The sequence below is a fragment of the Vulpes lagopus genome, chromosome 7, assembly GCF_018345385.1.
Source record: "Vulpes lagopus strain Blue_001 chromosome 7, ASM1834538v1, whole genome shotgun sequence".
In the NCBI taxonomy this organism is placed as follows: domain Eukaryota; kingdom Metazoa; phylum Chordata; class Mammalia; order Carnivora; family Canidae; genus Vulpes; species Vulpes lagopus.
In genome coordinates, this window is record NC_054830.1 from 8,439,977 (window position 1) to 8,464,458 (window position 24,482).

Here is a 24,482-nt window from a genome sequence, read left to right on the forward strand (position 1 = left end):
GTGTCTGACAAATAAGGGATGTTCAAAAATTAGCATCAAGAATAGTCCCTGAGGGGCACTTAGGTGGCACAGTTAAGCATCTGCCTTCAACTTGGGAGTCCTGGGATTGATCCCCAAGTGGGCTTCCTGCTCAGTAGAGAAGTCTGCTTCTCCCTCTCCCTCTGCCCTTCTCCTGCTGGTGCCTGCTTGCTCTCAAATAAAATATTAAACAAAACAAAATGGATGCCTGGGATCAAACCCCACTTCTCCCTCTCCCTCGTGCTCTCTCTTCTCTCTCAAATAAATAATCCTTTTTAAAAATAAAAAAATAATTTAAAAAAGAGTAGTCTCTGAGCAAGAAAGGCTTGATTGGAATAGTAATTCTGTTTTTCTCCTTTGCTAGGTTTTGTTCTCTCACAGTTTTCCTAAACTTACAGGCTCAATGACACCAAAAAGGAGGTACTAAACATAGTTTACTAGGAAGTAAATTTACACATTTTCACTGAGATACTGAGGTAAACAGTGGCCATCAGCTTATTTTAGGAAATATACTGATGTTTAGATAAGAGTAGGAAGAGCAGCAGCTGTTCTTAGGGGACTGGCACTGTCCTTGTGAAGTCTCATTTGTGTTGGAGAGAGAAATACCAAACATTTCCATCATCAAATAAAGCAATTTGGTGATCATGATGGATCAAGACAAAAATAAGGGTATTTCGTAACCACATCTCTCAAAATGGAAGAGTCCATTCCAAATCACAAAAATTACTAAAATTCTCCTTTCAATAATATAACTGACTGGAGCTTCTTATGAATTAGGCTTAGCCCCACTACTCTGGTAATCATTTTCTAGAAGGTAAAAACAATGGTAGAATTAAGCTCAACTCCACATGGGCACTTGACAGGATAAGCACTGGGTGTTATTCTGTATGTTGACAAATTGAACACCAATAAAAAATAAATTATTAAAAAAAAAGCTCACCTCCACAAAGCATCCAACACCTCCAGAAATTTCTTGCTTTTACTGAATAGCAATCAAATCACCTAGCAAAAACCCAAGTTATGTAAGTCCTTTTAATAAATACCCTCTTACTGATAAATCCAATCATTCAGGGTTTGCATTCTTTATTTTTTTTAAGCAAGCTCCAGGCCCAGCATGGAGCCCAACATGGGGTTCAAACTCACGGCCTGGAGCCAAATTGAGAGAAAGATACTCAACCAACTGAAACACCCAGGTGCCAGTTCATATTACAATTCATCACACCACTGCTGACTGCTGGTATGAACCTAGTGGGTTTTGTCTAGTAAGATGACACTGACCAAATGAGAAGTTTCATGACAGAGATTGTACATATAAAAGAATGAAAAGTACCTCAACATGGATACACAAGGTAATATTGACAATGTATGCTTAACTTGACAAAATTACAAAACTGATCTGAAAATTCGTAATTACAATGGGATTTAATATATACTCTTAGGAAAGGAAAAACTCCGTATGTATTAGCATATAAATTGTATTAAAACAGTTAATAAAATGTTTTAAGAAATGATTACAGAGGATTTTGACAAATGCATTACTTTTAATCACATACAATCAAACATACCTGAAAACATACTGAGGAATTATGCAGAGCTGTGAGCAAAGGGAAACATTCATAATCTGCCTGATATGAGGAAGGTACCAGTTCTCATAGGGAAAGACAGGGTCAGAACAGTGGCTGCATAGCCCAGCAGAGGAACAAAGTCCAATATGGTTCTTGTGGACTGCATCATTGTAGCTAGCATAGTGGAATCAGGAATACATGGTTACTAACAGTCTTACCAGAACAAGGTGTTTACTACACAAATTAGACCTTAAATATGAATACAGTATAGAAGAGAGGGGAGTCTGAACAACCATGAAGTTCAAATTAGTTGCCTGGTAGACACATGAGGGCTTGCAGGAAAATACAAACTGTCATGGATCTTTGATGTAAACTTGTGAAGGTATGTATGGAAACCTACACTTCTGAGAAACGGAAGATGAGCAGTTAACTGTCCTGAGGATGCTCTTAATTGGCAGGGCAAGGGATCAGGAAAATAAGCTGCAAGCAGGTATCCTCAAAGCTCCTATGCAGCTGTCTCTCTCTGTATGGTGGCTCTGAAACCTAATTCCTCCAGTACTGCTGCCTTCCAAATCTCATGCAAGTGAGGCTTCAGGTAAATACTAACATAGAATCACAAAGGAAACAGATTCTAGAATATATTACACTACCCAAGTGACGAAACACAATTTAGGAGAGCCACCTCCAATTCTGTATTTTATTATCCAATAATTGGTCTGTCTTAATGCAAAGTTAATTATTCAAATCCTAGCCAGAAGGAATGGCAAAGGGCAAAAGATGGAAATAATTGATCAGACTATACTTCATAATAAACTTTGCATATTTACAGATTTATACCATCTTTTTATTAGCAAGGAAAACAGAATAAGGCTCTTTTAAGCCAAAACAAGAATTGATTTTATCCTAAGAAAGATGCAATATATGATGGGTAAAAGATATCCAGTAGCTGACACAGAAGGCCAGTAGGAAAATCCCAACGAATACTAAAATGTCATTCATCGATAATTCAAATAAGACATTAAATAAAAATTAAACCTACTTGCACATTTAGAAACCACTTCAATTCACCTATGGTCAAACAAACTCCAAAATGGAAAAAGAAAAATATTAACTGATTTAAGGAGAAAACAAACATCTATTAGCCTTTAGACAGTAATAGAGTACTTACAGAATTATCTCACCTCAATGTTCATTTTTGAAAGATAAGTAGTAAAATATCCACAGTCCAAAGATCCACTTTAAGAATGAGGCACTGATAAAGACAATATATCTATAACTTTTATAATGATTCTTTCATGTTACAATTTTCTGGAGCATTATACATAAATCCATGTATCAGGCTTGCTTATATTAGATTTCTTTCCAATGGGGGGTTTTCACATGTAAAGATAAGGTCAATTGATGTTTCCCCACACTGCTTACATTCAAGAAGTTTCTATTCAGTATGAGATCTTTCATGCCTTCGAAATGAATTGGGACGACTGAAGGCTTTCCCACATTCTTTACATTTGTATGGTTTCTCTCCAGTGTGCATTCTCACATGTCCTCGAAAGGTAGTGCGATAAATGAAGGCTTTTCCACATTCCTTACATTCATAGGGCTTTTCTCCAGTGTGAGTTTTTTCATGTGTTCGAAAGGATGTGTAACAACTGAAGGCTCTACCACATTGTTTACATTCATAAGGCTTCTCTCCTGTGTGAGTTCTCTCATGTATTCGAAATGAACTGGGAAAATTGAAGGCTTTCCCGCATTCCTTACATTTATAAGGCCCATCTCCAGTGTGCATGATCATGTGTGTTCGAACACTTGATGGAGAAATAAAGGCTTTCCCACATTCTTTACATTTATAGGGCTTCTCTCCAGTGTGCTTTCTCATGTGTCCCTGAAAGGTTGTGCGATAAATGAAGGTTTTGCCACATTCCTTACATTCATAAGGTTTCTCTCCAGTGTGAGTTCTTTCATGTATTCGAAAGGAACTGGGCCAACTGAAGGTTTTACCACACTGTTTACATTCATAGGGTTTCTCTCCGGTGTGCGTCCTTTCATGTGATCGAAAGGAACTGGGACAAATGAAGGCTTTCCCACATTCCTTACATTTATAAGGTCCATCTCCAGTGTGTGTTATCATGTGTGTCCGAATGCTTGACAGAGAAATGAAGGCTTTCCCACATTCTTTACATTCGTAAGGTTTCTCTCCTGTGTGAATTCTTTCATGTATTCGCAAACCTAGAGGAGAACTGAAAGTTTTCTCACATTGTTTACATTCATACTGCTTCTCTGCAGTGTGAGTCCTTTCATGTCTTCGAAAGGAACTGGGGCAACTGAGGGCTTTCCCACACTGCTTACATTCATAGGGTTTCTCTCCAGTGTGATTTCTTTCATGTATTCGTAAACCCAGTGGGGATCTGAGGGATTTACCACACTGTTGACACTGATAGGGTTTCTCTCCAGTGTGAGTCCTTTCATGTGTTCGCAATGAAGTTGAACAACTAAAAGCTTTCCCACATTCCTTACATTTATAAGGTCCATCTCCTGTGTGAGTTATCATGTGTCTTCGAAAAGTTGTGAGCCACGTGAAAGCTTTCCCACATTCCTGACATTCATAGGGTTTTTCTCCAGTGTGAGTCCTTTCGTGTCTGTGAACAGATTTGCGGTAACTGAAGGCTTTCCCACATTCCTTGCACTTATATGGCTTCTCTTCATACTCGTGATACTCATACGGCTTGTGTCCAGTGTGAGATCTGATGTGCCTATTAAGGGATGAGTGACGCACAAAGACTTTTCCACACACACTACATTCACATGGTTTTAGTCCAGAAGGTGTTTTCTTGTTCAGATTAATACCTGGAATCTGGGTGATGGTTTCTCCACACTGACGACCTTCAGGTGGTTTTACTCCAGAAGAACTTTTCTTGTTGAGATTAAGATCTGGAATTTGGGTGATGGTGTCTCCACACTGGCGACCTTCAGGTGGTTTTACTCCAGGACTTTTCTTGTTCAGATTACGATCTGGAGTCTGGCTGATGGTTTCTCCACTCTGATGACCCTCTTTGCTTTCACAAGGTTTTTCTACCACATGACTTCTGTAAAAAAAACCAAATATTTTATTATTTCTTAGTAATTAATATTAGGATATTAGAATTATATTTTTATAATTTTTAGCAAAATGAAGGTTTCCTACCCTTTCTGAATCATTTGAAAAGTTAAAATACTATATACTCCATAAAGTGGACTTGACCACAGCTATTATGTAAATGGAGATGATTAACATATGAGGTTTCTTTATGCTGTTTCCAAAAGGGACACCTTATGGTCACATTTATTTATTTATTTATTCATGGGGGGGGCAGAGACACAGGCAGAGGGAAAAGCAGGCTCCATGCAAGGAGCCCGACGTAGGACTCGATCCCGGGTCTCCAAGATCAGGCCCTGGGCCGAAGGCAGCACTAAACCACTGAGCCACCTGGGCTGCCCACCTTATGTCACATTTAGTAAATACTTTCAAGACCAAAAAAATGTAAGGATAAATTTGAATAATTTGGTTTTTAAAAATCCATGATATAGCAGTATCCGACATGAGCATCCTATCTATTGTGTGACTCACCTTAGTTTTCTCTCCTGGGTATTGTCCCTATCTTCAGTGTCATGCTCTTTCCATTTTTTCCCTAAAATACAGAGAAAAATAATTCCAAGTAATCAGACATCACAGAAAAGTTAGTAGATTTTAGGTCTATGATGAGATTAGCTTACTAATGTACTCTTTTCCCACAGGTCAGAACAAGATCAATGGGAAGAAATACTTGTACTCTAATTGCCAAAGTTAAGAACGAACGTCATCATCTTTACCTATTGAGGAAAGGTTTCTGAAGGTTTCCCGCATCACATCTCTGTAGAGTTTCTTTTGTGAAGAATCCAGTAAAGCCCACTCTTCCAGGGTGAAGCTCACAGCTACATCCTCAAAGGTTACTGAGTCCTAAAACATCCCAAATATGTTTATAGTAGCATGTATGATGAGTCTGACAGCACTGGGGATCTATACTCAATTTATAGGAAGGTTATATATGATTCTGTGGTATCCACACACTTATTTTATATCTTGGTCATGAGAAACTTACTCTGTTCATACTTCCTCATAAATTTAACAGCATCATGAACACATGCAAATTATTTATTCATCTTTATGGGATCACTTTAAACGTTACTGTTCTCTAATAACAGGGCCTAGAGCACCTTGGAAAAATGAGAGAAATGCTATACAAATGAAAAGTATTATTTTAAGCACACCAATTCCTTTTGAGAAAAATGCTCTCATCTCCTTCCTTCTTACCTACCATTTAACTCAGCACTCCATGATGTACGGGGTCAAATCTGCATGAGGTTTTAATGAATAAAACACAGTGAAGAACTGGAAGCTTTTTCTTCTAGTCCCATCACCAAACATGAGAGTCCAGGAGGCCTGTGGAAATGCAACTTGTAACAAGGATCAGCTTGCTATACCAGCCTGAAGTGCTCCAGGCCATTAGAGGTAGCCTGATGTAACTAGATAAAGGAAAATATTCTCATGAAGAAGTAGTACTTTTAACTTGTGTGGTATTTATCAGTTTTTCCATTCTCTCTCTCTCTGTCCCATTTCATGGAGCGAGGAAGTTATTCAGAAGCTAGGGCTCAGACAATTTAGCATGATAGGACATGCTGCTAAAAAGGCACAATTTAAATCTCCACAAAAACCCTATACTCATGATGAGCCTCAGGGTTGCTTCTCACTTTTTAGCACACACACAGAGATGCAAAGGTGTTAGAAGAGCTTTTTGATCAAACTCTAACAGTGTACCCTGGCCATTCTAACCTTGATGAATACATTAAGAACTGCAGGTTGTGAGGGAGTTCACTGGTATCTACAATGGTCTGATGATGAATCTGTTTGTGATTATTAAATCTGTAAAGGATTCAGCAGTGCTTTCCTCCAAATGAACATAAAATCTTCATTCTCCAATTTCAGGAGGAAGTTTCCTGACCAGCCACTCTGGAGGGAGCCCTCTCATTTTCTCTCCTTTATGATCTCTGATGTGGGATCCCTGGGTGGCGCAGCGGTTTGGCGCCTGCCTTTGGCCCAGGGCGCGATCCTGCAGACCCGGGATCGAATCCCACATCGGGCTCCCGGTGCATGGAGCCTGCTTCTCCCTCTGCCTGTGTCTCTGCCTCTCTCTCTCTCTCTGTGACTATCATAAATAAAAAAAAAAAAATTTATGATCTCTGATGTGGTGCAGAGAAGCACAACAGCTACACCCAAATATAGGAATCCCTAAGTTGATGACACCACATACTGCCAACAGGGCATAATAGAGTTTATTTTATAATTGAGGTCTCTAGGAAGGAAGGCAGGCCTCTCAAGCAGGCATGAAATGGCTTGAGAGAACAGGGAAAAACACGTGGACTTTTTAACTGAGGCTGTGGGTGGACTAGAGGTTCATACACAAGGACAGGAGCTTGTGAATGGAATCTCTTGCCACTGCCAAAGTAGTAAGCACTAGGCTTTTATACTGCCTTGGATAGAACTGGACCACAGAAGGAGGGAGGAGGGATGAGCTTCAAAGCTATGAGCAGTTAAACATTTGAAGCAGTCACTCCCTTGCAAGGAAAAAGCAAAAAAAAAAAAAAAAAACAACAACTTGAACAACTCTTAGATCCATCAGAGAACTGAGGAAAGAGGGCAAACCACGGTCTTCAAATTGGAGACAGAAAAGAAGCTAAACTGAAATATGCCCAGAATATTCTATTTTTAACAAGGCCTGTCTTCAAAAGAATCTGTTTCACTGGGGCTAAGCAAACAGAAAAAAAACACAATATCCAAGAACTTTGGGATAATGGCAATGGGAATAACTGATTGAAAAGAAAGGCAGAAAAGAACAGAAAAAGTAAGTGAAGCAATAATGACTCCATCTTCCTACCATTCAAAATAGCAAACTGCAGATCCAGGAAGCTAAAAGAACACAAAACACGAAAGAAAAAAAAAAAAAAAAACCAAACCAAAAATGCATATTCAAGCACATCCTATTCAAGCTGGAGAAAAATCAATGACAAAGAGAATATAGCTAGAGAAGCCAAAAGGGGAAAAACAAACCTAAGTTACATGGAAACAAAGTAAGAATTAAATGGACTTCTTTCTGAAACCATTTCAGCAAGAAGAAACAAGTGAAAGTGCTGAAAGTAAAAAAACCACCATCCTGCAATTCTGTGTTAAAATTACTCTTCAAAAATGAGGGAGAAATACAGACTTTGAGACAAAAATTGAGGCATTTGACATGAGTACATCTGTTGTGCAAGAAACCTGAAAAGAAATTCATCAGGAGGTAAATAAGAAAGGTAAAGCATTAGGAAAAATTACTGTAGGTAAAATACCTTTTCTTTTACCAACAAATCTGACAAGTATCACTTTTGTATTCAGTGATAACTTTTGGGTAAACGAATGACAATGTTACAAAGGACATGGAGAAGTGAGGAATGCTGTGACATTAAACTCAAGAAAACAAACTCAAATAACTATAATTGATATGGTAAGAAGACATAAAATGTTCAATTAAAGCCAAAGGCTGCAGAAAAATGGTGAAAGACACAGAAACAAGGGCAACAGAGAAAGAGTAAAATGAAAGATATTAATCAACATTATCAATAACCACCTTAAACATCAATGGTCCAAACCTTAACACTGAAAGACACTATAATAGCATATTAAAAAAGAAGAAAATATAAAGACACAAACATAGAAGGATGGAGAAAGATATACCATGCCAACAATAATCAAAAGAAAGCTGGCAGAGCATATTAAGGTCGGACACAGCCTATTTCAAAGCAAGTAAATTTCAGATAAAGAAGGAATCATGTAATGATAAAGGGGTCAAATCTCCAAGAAAATATACAATTCTTTCTGTGTATGTGCATTAAATAACAAGAGTAGCAAGATATCTTAGGCAAAAACTCATAAAGTTGGATCCATCAACACCCCCATATCAGTAACATAAGAGTTCCAGCAGCCAAAAGATCAGGAAGGATACAATTACACTGAATAGCACCAACAAACAACTTTAATTGAAATCCATGGACTATGTCATTAACAGCAAATACACAGTTCTTCTCCAGTTCACAGGTAACATTCACCAAGACAAACTACCTCTTGGGATATAAAACACCTTAACTTTGAAGCAACAGAAATCCTACAAAACTATGTTCTCAGGAGACAGCAGCATTAATCTGGAAATCAGTATCAGGAAAGTAGTTGGAAAATCCCCAAAGACATGGAGATTAAAAACTTCTAGGGCAGCCCGGGGAGGCTCAGCGGTTTAGCACTGCCTTCAGCCCAGGGCATGATCCTGGAGTCCCGGGATCAAGTCTCACATCGGGCTCCCTGAAGGAGCCTGCTTCTTCCTCTGTCTGTCTGTCTGTTTCTCCTCTGTGTGTCTCATGAATAAATACATAATATTTTTTTAAGTTTTAAAAAACTTCTAAATATTGAGATCAAAATGTCTTTATTTTGAATGATATGAAAATAGAATTTATCTAAAGTTGTCTAGTATAGCAATTGTAGAAGCCTAGAAGGAAATTTATACCACTGAATAAACAAAAGGGAAACAAATCGACGATCAATAATGTAAGCAACTACCAGAGAAACTATAAAGAACAACAAATTAAACCTCAAGCAGAATGAAATATTCCTGTTCAAGATGGTGACACAGAAGCATCCTGAACTTACTTTCTCTCACAGACATGCTGAATGTACATCTACATTTGGAATAATTTCCTTGGGAAAAACCAAACCCCCAAAACTAAGCAACTCTGACACACTGGATGAATGAGGAAACAACTCACATAAAAGCAGGTAGGAGAGGCTGCGACACAATCCTGCCATAAACCCCGCCCCAGGTACAGCAACTCACGATCAAGACGGAACTCAAAATCCCAAGCTTCTCCCGGAGGAGTGAAGGTTCTGAACCCTGTATCTGGTACTCCCAACTTTTAAGACCTGAACTTGAGATGGACCCCTAAATATCTACCTTTGAAAGCCCATGGAGCCTGCATCCACAGGACCAAGAAGGCTATAGCAAACTGCAACCATTCTTAAAAGGTTCACATGTGCAGACTCACTCAACCCAAGACCCAGCATAGAGGCCACTGACTGAAAAGCACCCAGGCTTTCTGTAGAAGAGTCTTGCTTGAGGGGTGCCAGGATGGCTCAATTGGTTAAGGATCTCTTTATTTCAGCTCAGGTCATGAGATTAAGAGTCCTGCACTGGGCTCCCTGGTGGGTGTGGAGCCTGCCTATGATTCTCGTTCTCCCTCTTCCTCTGCCCCTCCCCCACTTCTTAAAAAAAGACATGGCCTGCTAATCTTACATGCAGGCATCTAATTTAACATATGTGTAAGGACTTATTGAAATGTTTTCCAAAAACAGGTGAGCAGGTACAATTTTTGTGCTCTCCCTCTGCCTCCTCACTCCAGCTCTCCGGTATCTCCCAGGAGCTTGTGCTCTTGCCTGACACTGATTTTTATAGAAAATTCTGCTGCCCAAGAAACACCTCTAGATTGCCTGGCTGTGGTGGTCAGTGGGGCTTATGCTGATGGATCCCACAAGACTTAACAAATGGAAGAAGAGTTCTTAACTGGCTTATATTTCCAGGGCACAGCAGAGACAACAGACTGAAGCACTCAGTCTCTGCAAAAGAGGCCTGTTAGTTTATCTTCATAGCTGTGATCTGAGGGGAAAGCTTCTAATTAAAAACACTCCTGGGGCCCAAACTACATCCTCTCTAGAGACTGGGAAAGACAGTAGTGTAGTTGTGCTGACAATACTAGCTCCACCTTTGCCCCTCCATCTTGTTCATGTTTGGTCAATGACTTCTCTTGGGGCTACATGTTCCTGGCCCCTTGGAGATTAACAGACACACATTAGGAATGCCCACCAAGGCTGGAATGGGGGGAGGCTTGTTTTGGCCTTCCATGAATCTGTTAGAGATAACATAGTCTTACCCAATCAGAACAGTAAAAAGAAAAAAAGAAAGAGCTTAAGGGACTTATGAGACTACATCAAACTGACCAACACCTGCATTATAGGACTCCCAAAGAGGGAGAAAAAGGAACAGAAAACTTAACTTTAATAATGGCAGAAACTTCCCTAACCTGGAGAAGGAAACAGACATCAAGATCCAGGAATCCCAGAGAGTTCCAAATACAATGAACCCAACAAAACTCACACAAAGAAACATAATTAGCATCAAAAGCTAGAGATAAGGAGAGGCTTGCTCTCTTGCTAAAAACAACAAGAGAAAAACAACAACAACAACAAAACTTGTTACTTACAAAGGAACTCCCATAAGATCATCAGAGTTTTCAGCAAAAACTTTGCAGGCTAGAAGGCAGTGATGTGATATATCCAGTGTTGGGGAAAAAAAAAAAAAAAAAAAAAACAACACAAACCTGCTAACCAAGAAAACTCAACTCAGTAAAGCTGTCCTTCCGAATTGGAGAAAGAGTTTTTAATGAAGCAAAAACTAAAGGGAGTTTATCAACAGCAGACTGGCCTTGCAAACCATCCAAAAGGGATTTTTTAAAAGATTTTACTTGTTTATTCATGAGAGATGAGAGAGAGAGAGAGACAGAGAGAGAGAGAGGTGGAGATACAGGCAGAGGGAGAAGCAGGCTCCATGCAGGGAGCCCGATACAGGACTCGATCCTGGGACTCCAGGATTATGCCCTGAGCCCAAGGGAGGCGCTAAACCACTGAGCCACCCAGGGATCCCCTAAAGGGACTTCTTTAAGTTGAAATGAAAGGAGCTAATTAATAACAGGAAAATACGAAAGTACAAATTACACTGATAAAGGTAAATATATAGTAAAATTCAGACTAATGTAAAGGTGGTGGGTTAATCGTGTGAAAATTGAGGTTAAATGACAAAAGTATGGGATGCCTGGGTGGCTCAGCGGTTGAGTGTCTGCCTTTGGGTCAGGGCATGATCCCAGAGTCCCGGGATTGAGTCCCACATCAGGATCCTTGGGTGGAGTCTGCTTCTCCCTCTGCCTGTGTCTCTGCCCCCTCCCCCATGAATAATTGAAATCTTTAAAAAAAAAAGACAAAGGTATGAAAATAACTAACTTGTTAATAATTGAGACACAAAGATGTAAACTGTGATATCAAAAACATAAAACATGGGGAGGAATAAAAAAGTATAGTTTTACAATGCACTCAAACTTACATTGTTATCAAATTAAAATAGATGTGATTACCATGAGGTTACTAAAATAGCTTATGACAAAGATATATAGTAGATACACAAAAGATAAAGGAATCTAAATATATTCCTATAGAAAATCGTAAAATTACAAAAGAGATGAAGAACAAATCACAAAACAGCCAGAAAACAGTGAAAACAATGGCTATTAGTACATACCTATCAATAATTACTTTAAAATATTAATGGACTAAATTCTCCAATCAAAAGGCTGAGTTCAGGGTGGCTGAATAGACTTTTAAAAATCTATACTGCAGGAATCAGTGGGTGGCTCAGTGGTTTGGCACCTGCCTTCGGCCCAGGGCGTGATCCTGGAGTCCCAGGATCAAGTCCCGCATCGGGTCCTGCATGGAGCCTGCTTCTCCCTCTGCCTGTGTCTCTCATGAATAAATAAAATCTTTAAAACACAAACAAAAGACCTCAGGTGGAAAGGATAAATTGAAAGTGACATACAGACTGAAAGTAACAGGATGGGAAAAATTATTCCATGCAAATGAAAACTAAAACTAGCTGTTTTATATGAGACAAAACAGGCTTTAAGACAAAAACTGTAATGAGACAAAGGAAGTCATTATATAATGATAAAGGGGTGAATCCCATTAAGAGGATATATTTGTGAATGTTTATACATTCAAAATAGGAGGACCTAAATATATAAAGCAAATATTAACAGACCTAAAGAAACAGCAATACAATAGTGGGGGGAGGGGCTTTAATAGCCTACTTTCATCAATGGATATATCATCCAGACAGAAAATCAGTAAGGAAACACTGAGCTTAAATGACATATTAAACCAGATAGCTGTAACAGTCCATCTAAAAGGAACAGAATACACATTCTTAAGTGCAAGAGAACCTCCTCCAAACAGATATGTTAGGCCACAAGTCTTAATAAACTTAAGATTAAAGCTCTATTAAGCATCTTTCCCAACCACAATGGTAGGCCTAGAAATCAACTGCAAGGAGAAAAACTGGACAATTCACAAATCACAAATACATACAGATTAAACAACATGCTACTAAACAACCAATAGATGAAAGAAATCAGTTGAGAACTAAAAAAAATAATTTTTTTAAAAACCTTGAAAAAATGAAAACAGTTATTACTATACCCCAAAACTTATGAGATGCAACAAAAATAGTTCCAAGAAGGACGTTCATAGCAATAAATTCTTACATCAAGAAAGATTTCAAATAAACCCAACTTATACCTCAAGGAACTAGAAAAAAAAAGTGAAATCCAAAGTTATAAGGAGAAAAATAAAGATCATAGTGAAAATAAAATACAAATTAAAAAAGACAATAGAAGAAAAAACGGTGAAATTGAGTGGTTTTTTTTTTTAATAAGATAAACAAAATGGAGGGGATGCTGGGTGGTTCAGTCAGTTAAGCATCTGCCTTCAGCTCAGGTCCTGATCCCAGGGTCCTGTGGTTGAGCCCTTTGTTGGAATTCCCACTAAGTAGAGTCTGCCTCTCCCTCTCCCTCTGCTGCTCCCCTTGCTTGTGCTCTCTCACACACGCTCTCTCTGTCAAATAAGATCTTCTAAGAAAAAAGGTAAATAAAATGGATAGACTTTTAGCTGGAGTCACCAAGAAAAAAAGGACTCAAATCTATAAAATCAGAAATGAAGGGATGCGTGGGTGGCTCAGTGGTTGAGGATCTGCCTTTGGCTCAGGGCATGGTCTGGGCTCCCTGCAGGGATCCTGCTTCTCCCTATACCTGTATCTCTGCCTCTCTGTATCTCTCATGAAACAACCTTAAAAAAGAAAAAAAAAAAAAAAAAAAACAAGAAATGAAGGAAGAGACATTACAACTCGTACCACAAAATACCAATGGTCATAAGACATTATGAGCAATTATACACCAAAAAAATTGGACAACCTAGAAGACCTAGATTAAGCCCTTAGAAACAAAAAACATATCAAGACTGAATTATGAAGAAGCCAAAAATCTGAACAGACTGATTATTAGTAAACAATCAACCAGTAATCAAAAACTTCCCGACAAAGAAAAATCCAGGACCAGTGGCTTCACTGGTAAACTCTACCAAACATTCAATTTTTTTTAATTTTTATTTATTATTTATGATAGTCACAGAGAGAGAGAGAGAGAGGCAGAGACACAGGCAGAGGGAGAAGCAGGCTCCATGCACCGGGAGCCCGATGTGGGAGTCAATCCCGGGTCTCCAGGATCGCGCCCTGGGCCAAAGGCAGGCGCCAAACCACTGCGCCACCCAGGGATCCCTCTACCAAACATTCAAAGAAAAACACCAAATCCTTCTCAAACTCCATAAAAAACAGGAGGGAACACTTCCAAACTCATTTTGAGGCCAGTTACCCTAATACCAAAACCAAACAAGGATACCATAAGAACAGGCCAACATCCCAGATGAACATAACATAGAAAAGTCCTCAGCAAAGTACTAGCAAACAACACACTAAAAAGATCACACACAGGACAGCCCCGGTGGCTCAGCGGTTTAGCGCCACCTTCAGCCCAGGGTGTGATCCTGGGGACAGGGGATGGAGTCCCATGTCTGGCTCCCGCGTGGAGCCAACTTCTCCCTCTGCCTGTGTCTCTGCCTCTCTCTCTGTGTCTTGAATGAATGAATGAATGAATGAATGAATGAATGAATAAAATAAAAAGATAACATACTATGTACGAACAAGTGGGATTTATTCCACGATGCAAGTAGGGTTTAGCATCTACAAATCAATGTGATAAACCATATTAACAAACTGAAGATTAAAAATCATCATCATCTCAATAGATGCAGAAAAGGCGGTAAAATTCAACATCCATTTATGACAAAAACTTTCCAACAAAGTGGGTATACAGGGAAAGTACCTCAATGTAATAAAAGCCATATATGACAATCCCACAGATAACCTCATACACAATGCTGAAAAGCTGAAAGTTTTTCCTCTAAGATCAGGAATAAGGGAAGGATGCCCAATACATAGAATTGGATGTTCTAGCCAGGGCAATTCAGCAAGAAAAAGAAAAATGGCACCCAGATTAGAAAAAAATGAGATAAAAATGGTCTATTAGTAGATGACATATTCTACAGATCTTCTTCAACTTAGATTGTTTTATGTACTGATGTATCATAAATTGGAAAAATCTCTAAATTGAAAATATATTTAATACACCTAATTTACTAAACATCCAAGCTTAGCCTAACCTATCCTAATCATTATCAGAACTTACACTAGCCTCCAGTTGGATATAATCTAACACAAAGCCTATTTTTTATTAAAGTCTTTTTTTAAAAAAAAAAGATTTATTTTTTCAGGGGGACGGGGGAGGGGATCTCCAGCAGACTCCCTGCTGAGCGAGGAGCCCTACACAGGGCTCAGTCCCATAGCTCTGCAATCAAGAGTTGGATGCTTAACCAACTGAGCTACCCAGGCACCCCACAAAGCCTATTTTTTAACAAAGTGTCGAATATCTCACTTTGAATATCAAAGTTTATTGAATACCATACTGAAAGTAAAAAACAGAACAGTTGCACTGAGACCAAAGGGCTGTAACTGTAACAAACATTTACACCATCAAAAAGTAAAACAAAACCAAAAAAAAAAAAAGTAAAACAAAGGGCAGCCCAGGTGACTCAACAGTTTAGCGCTGCCTTCAGTCCAGAGCATGATCCTGGAGACCTGGGATCGAGTCCCACGTTGGGCTCCCTGCATGGAGCCTGCTTCTCCCTTTGCCTGTGTCTCTGCCTCTCTCTTTCTGTGTCTCTCATGAATAAATAAAATCTTTAAAAAAAAAGTAAAAAGAAAATCTTGAGTCAAACCATAGTTAAGCTGGAGGCTGGCTATATATAGAAAACTCTAAAGACTCCAACACAAACTGTTTGTACTAATTCAATAAAGGTGCAGGATACAAAATCAATATACAAAAATCGATTGTCTCAGGCAGCCCGGGTGGCTCAGTGGTTTAGCACCGCCTTCAGCCCAGAGCCTGATTCTGGAGACCCAGGATTGAATCCCACGTCAGGCTCCCTGCATGGAGTCTGCTTCTCCCTCTGCCTGTATATCTGCCTCTCTCTCTGTCTCTCATGAATAAATAAATAAAATCTTAAAAAAATTGTCTCTTTCTACTGATAAGAAACTATCAGAAATAGAAATTAAGAAAACAGTCCACCTTAAAAAACTTAATAATTTTAAAGGTATGTTAACTATACTAAAATTAAAAACAATAAAATTATTAAAAATAGTCCCTTACAATTGCATCAAAAAGAAAATAGGAATACATTTAATAAAAAGGTGAAAGATCCAGGGATGCTTGGGTGGCTTAGTGGTTGAGCATTTACCTTTGGCTCAGGTCGTGATCCCAGGATCCTGGGATCTAGTCCCACATTAGGCTCCCTGTGGGAGCTTACTTCTCACTCTGCCAGTGTTTCTGCCCTCTCTATGTGTCTCATGAATAAATAAAATCTTTTTTTAAAAAAATGAAAGACCTCTATACTGAGAACTGTAAGACATTAAAAAAATTGATAATGACACTAATAAATGGGAAGATATATCTCATGCTCAATGGATTGAAAGAATATTGTGAAAATATCCATACTATCTAAAGCAATTTACAGATTCAATGCAATCCCTATCAAAATTTCAATAGCATTTCCACAGAAATAGAACAATCCTAAATTCTGCACGGAACCACAAAGACCCTGAATAGCCAAAGCAATCTTAAGAACAAATCTGGAGGCACAGAACTTTATTTCAAACTATGTTACAAAGTTATAGTAATCAAAACAGTATGGAATTGACATAAAAATATATAAATCAGTGGAACAGAACAGAGAATCCAGAAATAAACCCACATTTCATGGTCAATTAATTTACAACAAAGGAGACAAACATATACAGTGGGAGAAAGGACAGTCTCTTCAATAAATAGTGCTGGGAAAACCGGACCACTTTCTTATACCATATACAAAACTCAATTCAAAATCGATTGAAGATTTGAGTGTAAGACACGAATCCATAAAATTCCTAGAAGAAATCAGGTGGTAAACTCCTTGACATCAATCTTGAAGATGGCTTTTTAGATCTAGCAAAAATCAACAAGTAGGTCTCTATCAAACTAAAAAGCTTCTGCACACCAAAAGAAATCATCAATAAAATGAAAAGGCAGCCTATTCAATGGGAGAAAATATTCACAAATCCTATCTCTGATAAGGGGTTATATCCAAAATACATAAAAAACTCCTAAAACTTAAAAAAAATAAAAAATTAAAAAAAAAAAACTCCTAAAACTCAACACCAAAAAAAAAAAAAGAATCCAATTAAATAAAATGAACAGCGAATCTAAATAGACATTATACAGAGAACACTTACAGATGGGCCAACAGGTATATGAAAAAGTGCTCAATATCAGTAATCATCAGGGAAATGCAAATCAGAACAACAGTGAGCTATCAGCTCACACCTGTCAGAATGGCTAATACCAAAAAGATAAGAAATGAGTTTTGGTGGTGCAGGGAACCCTTATGCACCATTATTGAGAATGTAAACTGGTGCAGCAACTATGGAAACAGTATGGAGAGTCCTCAAAAAATTAGAAATACAATGACCAAGTGATCCAAGAGTATCACTTTGGGATATTTATCAGGAAAAAAAAAAACAAAACAACACATGTCCCCTATATTCACTGCATTATTATTTACAATAGCCAAGATATGAAAGCAAGCATTCACCGATGAACAAACTATTAATGGAAATATTCAGCCATAAAAAAGAATAAAATATTGCCCATTTTGACAGAGAAAATCTTAAACAGCCCAAGCCCAGAATGGAGCCTGATGCAGGGTTTGAGCTCATGACCCTGAGATCATAACCTGAGCCAAAATCAAGAATCAGACATTTAACCAACTAAGCCACCCAGGTGCCCTAAATCTTGCCATTCTTAACACATAAATAGACTTTGAGAATGTTATGCTAAGTGGAGTAAGTCAGAAAGACAAATACTGTATGATCTCACTTATATGTGGAATCTTTCTTTTTAAAGATTTTATTTATTCATGAGAGACACACACACACAGAGAGGCAGAGACACAGAGAGAGAAGCAGGCTCCATGCAGGGAGCCCAACGTAGGACTCAATCCCGGGCCATCCAGGATCAGGCCCCAGGCCAAAGGCGGCGCTAAACCGCTGAGCCACCCTTATATGTGGAATCTAAAAACAAAAACACAGGGGCATCTAGGTGGCACAGTTAGTTAAGCATCCCACTCTTGGTTTCAGCTCCAGTCATAATCTCAGGGTCCTGGGATCAAGACCCACATCAGGCTCCGTGCTTAGGCAGAGTCTGCTTAAGACTCTCCCTCTGCCCCTCCTTCACTATGCACATGCTCTAAAATAAATCCAAAAAATAATAAGAACAAAAGCACAAACTCCTACAGAAAGCAAAATGGTGGTTGCCAGCGGTGAAGGGTGGGGAAAATGAGTGAAGGGAGGTCAAAAGTACAAACTTTCAGTTACAAAATAAATCATAAGGACATAGGATACAACATGGTGAGCAGAGTTCATAATACTGTTACTGAATATTTGAAAGTTGCCAAGAGTGCAGATCTTAAAATTTCTATGGTCAGTAAAGAAATTGTAACTATGTGCAATGAAAGATGTTAACTAGACTTACTGTGAAAATATTTCACAATATATACAAATACCACGCCATTATGTTGCACTTGAAACTACTGTTACATGCCAATTATATCACAATAAAAATAAGAAAAATAAAATGGTAAAATTTACAAAAGACATTTAAAATTACAGGAAATTAAAAGACACTATCAAAACCAAAAGCTAGCTCTCTGAGATGATTAATGGAATTGGTAAATGTCTAGTCAAGCTAAGTGAGAAAAGAGGGAAGACAGAGATTACTAATACCAGAAGGAATGAAAGGAGGTGAAAATGAAAAAACATTTGATAAAACCCAACACACACGTATAAAGAACAAGGTAAGAAGTCTCTCATCACTCCTATTCTTCATTGTCCTGGAAGACCTAGCTCATGCAGTAAGGCAACAAAAGGAAATAAAAGTTATATAGATTGAGAAGCAAAACATAAACCTGTGAGTTACATAGCACATGGTTTTCTATGTAGAATATCTGATCGTATCCCCAACAATTTCAGAGATTGCTCTGAAAATTATTGGGATTACAGCAAAGTTGAAGGATGCAGAAGTCAACTGCTTTCCTACTGACCCACACAAATGTAGTAAACTGATTTTTGACAAAGAAAATAAACTTATATACACTATATTTTACTACTTAATAGTATTTTTAACTTTTGCTACTTTAATTTTAATTTAAACTTTTCTACATAGGAAATCATTCTAAGATTTAATTCTTCAAGCACTAACAGGAATAAAACTGCAACCCATAAAAAATGAAAAATTTCAAATCTCTAAAAGAACAAGGGACATCATAGTTTGTCCTTCTACTATATCTCACACTAGGGATACTACCAGGGATGAATAGCACGCATCTTTCCATTAAGGGATTGCATTTAAAACCTGAAACCTACTAGGTATTTTAAAGATTTACATAAACTCAAGTAGTTTTTCTTACATCAATTAAAATAGAAATTCATTTGCCTTAAAAATAGTATGACCTTTAAATGTCAAAGTTCTCTGGGGACATGAACATACAAAAACTGATCTAAAAATAAAAATGAGGGGATCCCTGAGTGGCTCAGCGGTTAAGTGCCTGCCTTCTGCCCAGGGCGTGGTTCTGGAGCCCTGGGATCGAGTCCTGCATCGGTCTCCCTGCTTGGAGCCTGCTTCTCCCTCTGCCTGTGTCTCTGCCTCTCTCTCTCTCTGTCTCTCATGAATGAATAAAATCTTTAAATAAATAAATAAAATAAAAATTAGGGGCGCCCAGCTGGCTCAGTCAGTAGAGCATGTGACTCCTGATCTCAGGGTTATAAGTTCGAGTCCCATGTTGGGTGTAGAGATTTCTTAAAAATCTTTATATTAAAAAATAAAAACAAAGGATGTGCCTATTAATTTCCATATGCCCATCTCACAGCTTGAGATTGTTATCTAAAAGGAATAAAAGTTCTGTCCGCTTTCAACATTTTCTTGCCTCACACATTTTTCTCAGTCAAGTTACATTTTCAAAGCCCAAGAAATAAAAAATCTTACCCATTCAGACAGGAAATAAAACTGCAAACTACTAAGGAAACTAGGCTGAAGGGCCTGGAATATTCAATAGATAAAAAAAGAATGCCAAGGAAAGAAATGCAAACTTTCAAATCAGCTCAGATAAGCAGCCTGTTTACCCAAGAGTTAAGAAGGAAAACCCACATTCAGAAATTAAACATTTCCAAGCTGGGCTCTGGACATGGCCAGTTGAGACGGCGCCTCCACAGTGGGTCAGGCCCTGGTGAAGGAGGGCGGGTCGGGTCATCTGAACAGCTGCAAAAATGTACTTACTCTGGGAGCCCTGCACACCCTCCTCTCTCCTGGCAGCTTACAGGAACTCCCTCTCCCAAGGTCTCCAGGATTCCAAATGAGGAAACTCTCTGGCACACTCAGTTTAAGGTTCTAACTCCATTGAACTCCCCAATTCATAAACATTTTGTCCAGGAGACAGAACTCCAGACTTTTCAGTTTCTCAATAGCCAAATTACACTCGAGTGCACCTATGATATGGGTGCAAAACCCAAATGTGTAAAAATATCCAGGGCTGAGAAAACTCCCTTTGCCTTTGCCAGCTCAAAGCTGGCCTGAGCTTGGAGTCCTCGGCCTGTGCTCCCCAGTCACAATGCCTTGGACCACCACTGATAATTTAAAGTATGTAAACACAGTGGGGTTCAAGAATCTGGCACAATCACACAAACCCAGTGTTTACGTGTAGAGAAGGAAAGACAATTTTAAGGAATTTTACTGGTTCAACAAGAAAACCAGCTACCAACAGAAAAGGTGTCAATTATTTCCAAGAAACTGATTTGTAAGCAACTGTGTTGGAATACTTAAGCTTAGAAGTTTAGGCCCGGATATACCATTTAAAATCACCTGAAAGTAAGGATTTACCTCAGAATATTGCGATACCCACTCAGAAGAAAAAAAGGGAAGAGATTTTGACAAATGGAAGGTAAATTTTTTTCCCCTGAAATTCACCTTTTTTGAAAATACTTCACATACTATCTCCCAAGCTCTGAGTTTCAAGTGACTAAATCTTTTCATAGTGACCAATGCAAGGAGGGGCCGTGATGACAGGACAGATCACCCAGGAAAGTTGTAAAGAAGAACCTCCACGCAAAGGACTCCTCACAGGACGTCAGTGTCCAGGAAAGATCCTGGGGGGAGGGTCACAGGATTTCATCACACAGCTCCAGCTGGTTAGTCTCTGCATTCTTCTCACGTAAAATATCCACAAAAATAAACCTTTAAAAAGAGCCATGCATGGCTCTGTGGATAAACGGTAAAACAGTGCGTAATTTGAAATGCATCACGGAGAACAAACGGTTAATAATGATGCTATGAACTGGAGAGGAAAGATGGCGTTTCGGAATGCAGGGAAAGATCTGGAAATTTAGGCATTTGCTGCCAGTCCTATGAAGAGCTGGGCTGGGGGCACAGGGCCGTAGCTTTGAACCCCTCTCTCCAAACGTTTGGGAAAGTGAGGGGAAACCGGGTCCCCCCGGGGAGAGAGGGATGGGGGACCCACAGACCACAGCACCGCCCGCGCACGAACCCGGCGGACCGAGGCACGACTGTCCCCTGACGACCCTTCCCGAGGTCATCGCCCGACCCCAGGGAGGCGCGGCCGCGCAGAGACGGGGCAGGACACCGGGGGTCCCGGCGGCCGGCCGGACCCCGCGCTGCGTGCCGCGCCACCCCCGGCCTCGGGTCCCCAGACTCCAGAGTGCACCGCGGGGAGGCCGGGTCCCGCCACGGCCGGTTCCAGCCGGTCCCACCGGCCCCCGGCCCGACTCCTGGCCCCGCACACTCACCATCGCTCGCTCTCTGGGGTAGCGGGTCGGCCACCATCCGATTGCCGCGGCCGGCGGGGGTCACGGCGCCTCCCGGAGCCTCTCGGGGCGGCGAGAGGTGATGCGCGGCTCCCGCGGCCAGCAGCGACGGCACGCAGTCCCCGCCGTCCACAGCGCGTCGCCCGCACGTACGTTCCGGCGGCTCCCCGGATTGGACGGTTCGCGAGGCCCCGCCCCCGCCCGCCTGACTGACAGCGGGCCGGAGGTCACGTCTTTGAGGCGACCTTGCTTGGCCGGTGGGCTGCAACCTGTTCTCGCCCAGGACGACGCTGCTTTGGACCCGAAGGCCGCCAGGCCACTCGCGCAACCGTGACCCTTCGTCACAAACACGGACAAAAGTGACCTCACAGTGCGTCATAATGATGATGGTTCCATTTTGATCTTTGACCATCGTCCCGCAGGGAGTCGTCTGCCCACCGCGACCTCCCAACCCCACTCTTTGTATGGAAAGATTCTCGCAGCCCTGGGGCGCTTAGCTTCGTGGGAGGTGTGAGCCCCACAGTCCTGGACCAGGCCCGAAGCCTCGGGTGCTCGCATGTGAGAAACATTGAGGCAAAAAAACACCCGAAAACCGGTCAATGTGATTCCGTTGATACTTACCTGTTCAGAGGTCAAAGAAGAAAACTGAAAGAACACTGCTTAGTGAAAAATAATCCACGGTAAAGGTATCAAGGGTAAACAGCGTCAGGACGGTGGTCATCTGGGGGGCAGGATGGAGGTGAGCCAGACGGGGACGTGAGGAGACTCTCACTACTGCCCACGTTAGGAATCTTGAGGACTCCAAGGACGATTATATTAGCAAATCCTACCGCAAAACATTTATAAGTTCTTTCCTTAATATATTTGATAATAAAAACCTTAAGAAATTGTGTTTGAAAAGAACCTAATTTGTATATGTTTGTCCTGTAATGTGGCAATCTGAGTTTCCACTCATGGTTTTGGTGGGAAAATTGGTTAAACGCCAACTGTCTATTTAGAGAGAACTGTTGGCGTAAACTCATCATCATATCTACTTTTTAAAAAGAAAAAGTGGCATGTATGATACATAAAGATATGGGGTATTTATTAATAGAATAATTAAGCAAAGTGTTTTTGCAATATATATGTATCATATTACCCCTTCTATAACTGTTACGGTCACCTGCAGAGTCAGGTGGGCCCCCATGCTGGGTTTGCTTGACAACACATCCCTTCTAGGAACAAATAAAAAGGTTAATTACTGGGGATCCCTGGGTGTCTCAGCAGTTTAGTGCCTGCCTTCGACCCAGGATGTGATCCCGCCATGGTCCTGGAGCCCCAGGATCGAGTCCCACATTGGGCTCCCTGCATGGAGCCTGCTTCTCCCTCTGCCTGTGTCTCTGCCTCTCTCTCTCTCTGTCTCGCTCATGAATAAATGAATAAAATCTTAGAAAAAAAAGAAAGAAAGAAAAGGTTAATTACTTTGATAATACAAGTGTCCAAGGAGGGCAGGCCTCTCAAAAAGGTGGGAAATGCCTTGAAAGAGCAAGGAAAGAGGGCAACTGGGTGACTTGGTTTTAGCTCAGGTCTTGATCTCAAAGTCATGGGATCAAACCCCAAGTCGGGCTTTGTACTCAACATAGGAGTTTGCTTAAGACTCTTCTCTCTCTGCCCCTCACCTATTCCTCTCTCTCCCTAAAATAAAGAAAAAATAAAATCTTTTTAAAAAGAAAGAGCAAGGAAAGGAGGCTGGCCTAGGTTTTTTCTTGAGCTTCAGGGGTTGTCCAGAGTGAGAGTTTGGGCACAAGGGCAGGGACTTCCCAGGACTGAATCTCTTGCCAGCAACAAATCAGTGAGCAGCCAGGCTTTCTTCTCACCTTGTTCAGATGCAGGGAACAAGGAGAAGAAAGAAGAATGAGGTTTTTAAAGTTATTATCCAACTAACATTAAAAACCAGAGACCTCTGGTTTATCATCTAGCATGTAAGGAACCTAGAGGTGACATTCCCATCCTCACCAGAAAAAAGCCAACAAAACCAACACCACAGAACTGTGAAAACATTAATCTCATGGCAAACTGCTGTGTCCAGAATGGGAAAGAGAGACATAAATATAGCCATTTTTAACATATGCCCATATTATTCTCTTTAACAAGACCTGTCCTTAAAATAATCTGTTTTACAAGAGCCTGACTGGGATTTTACCAGAACCTACCTGATGTAGCAGGTGTGGGGGACAGGGGGATGAAATAGCCGAGTCCTAGTTATCCTTCCTACCTGACCTAAGTTGAGAGTGGGGGAAATTTAGAAACACTTGAGGTTGAGAGAATTTTTGTTTTTGTTTTTTCTAGCTCCTGAGAGCAAACACATGGTGTGCTTCCCAACACTGGTTCTCCAACCCTCGGACATTAAGGATGAGGGTGGCCTACAATTCTATTTAATTCTAACATGAAATACATCATATTCCACAGTTTAATGGCTCAGTCCCACAAAACTGCCCCCATGTCAGATGCCAGCCACAAAAGGAGGGGGGTTGCTGCTACCTACATTTCTGGATGGCCAACTACGAATTCCAAGGTTCCCGGGACACCTGGGTGGCTCAGCAGTTGAGTGTCTGCCCTCAGCTCAGGGTGTGATCCCAGAGTTCTGGATCGA

The 24,482-nt window shown here is 40.3% G+C and overlaps 1 protein-coding gene across 1 annotated transcript; it reads right to left on the bottom strand.

The window, feature by feature from the left end:
- Positions 1-981: 981 nt before the first annotated feature.
- Positions 982-22,610, bottom strand: LOC121494855 (zinc finger protein 791-like). Its single transcript, XM_041761854.1, has 5 exons — positions 21,833-22,610; positions 5,915-6,039; positions 5,430-5,556; positions 5,188-5,248; positions 982-4,666 (listed from the first exon to the last, which is right to left on the bottom strand). Exons 2-5 carry the CDS (start codon positions 5,915-5,917, stop codon positions 3,019-3,021), a joined length of 1,839 nt encoding a protein of 612 aa, XP_041617788.1. The 5' UTR covers positions 5,918-6,039; positions 21,833-22,610; the 3' UTR covers positions 982-3,018.
- Positions 22,611-24,482: the final 1,872 nt, after the last annotated feature.

Coding starts and splice junctions, on each gene's coding strand:
- LOC121494855 (XM_041761854.1), bottom strand. Junction 5,249..5,429: donor CAGAAACCTTTCCTCAATAG/GTAAAGATGATG, acceptor TCTGTATTTTAG/GGAAAAAATGGAAAGAGCAT. Junction 4,667..5,187: donor ACCCAGGAGAGAAAACTAAG/GTGAGTCACACA, acceptor TTTTTTTTACAG/AAGTCATGTGGTAGAAAAAC.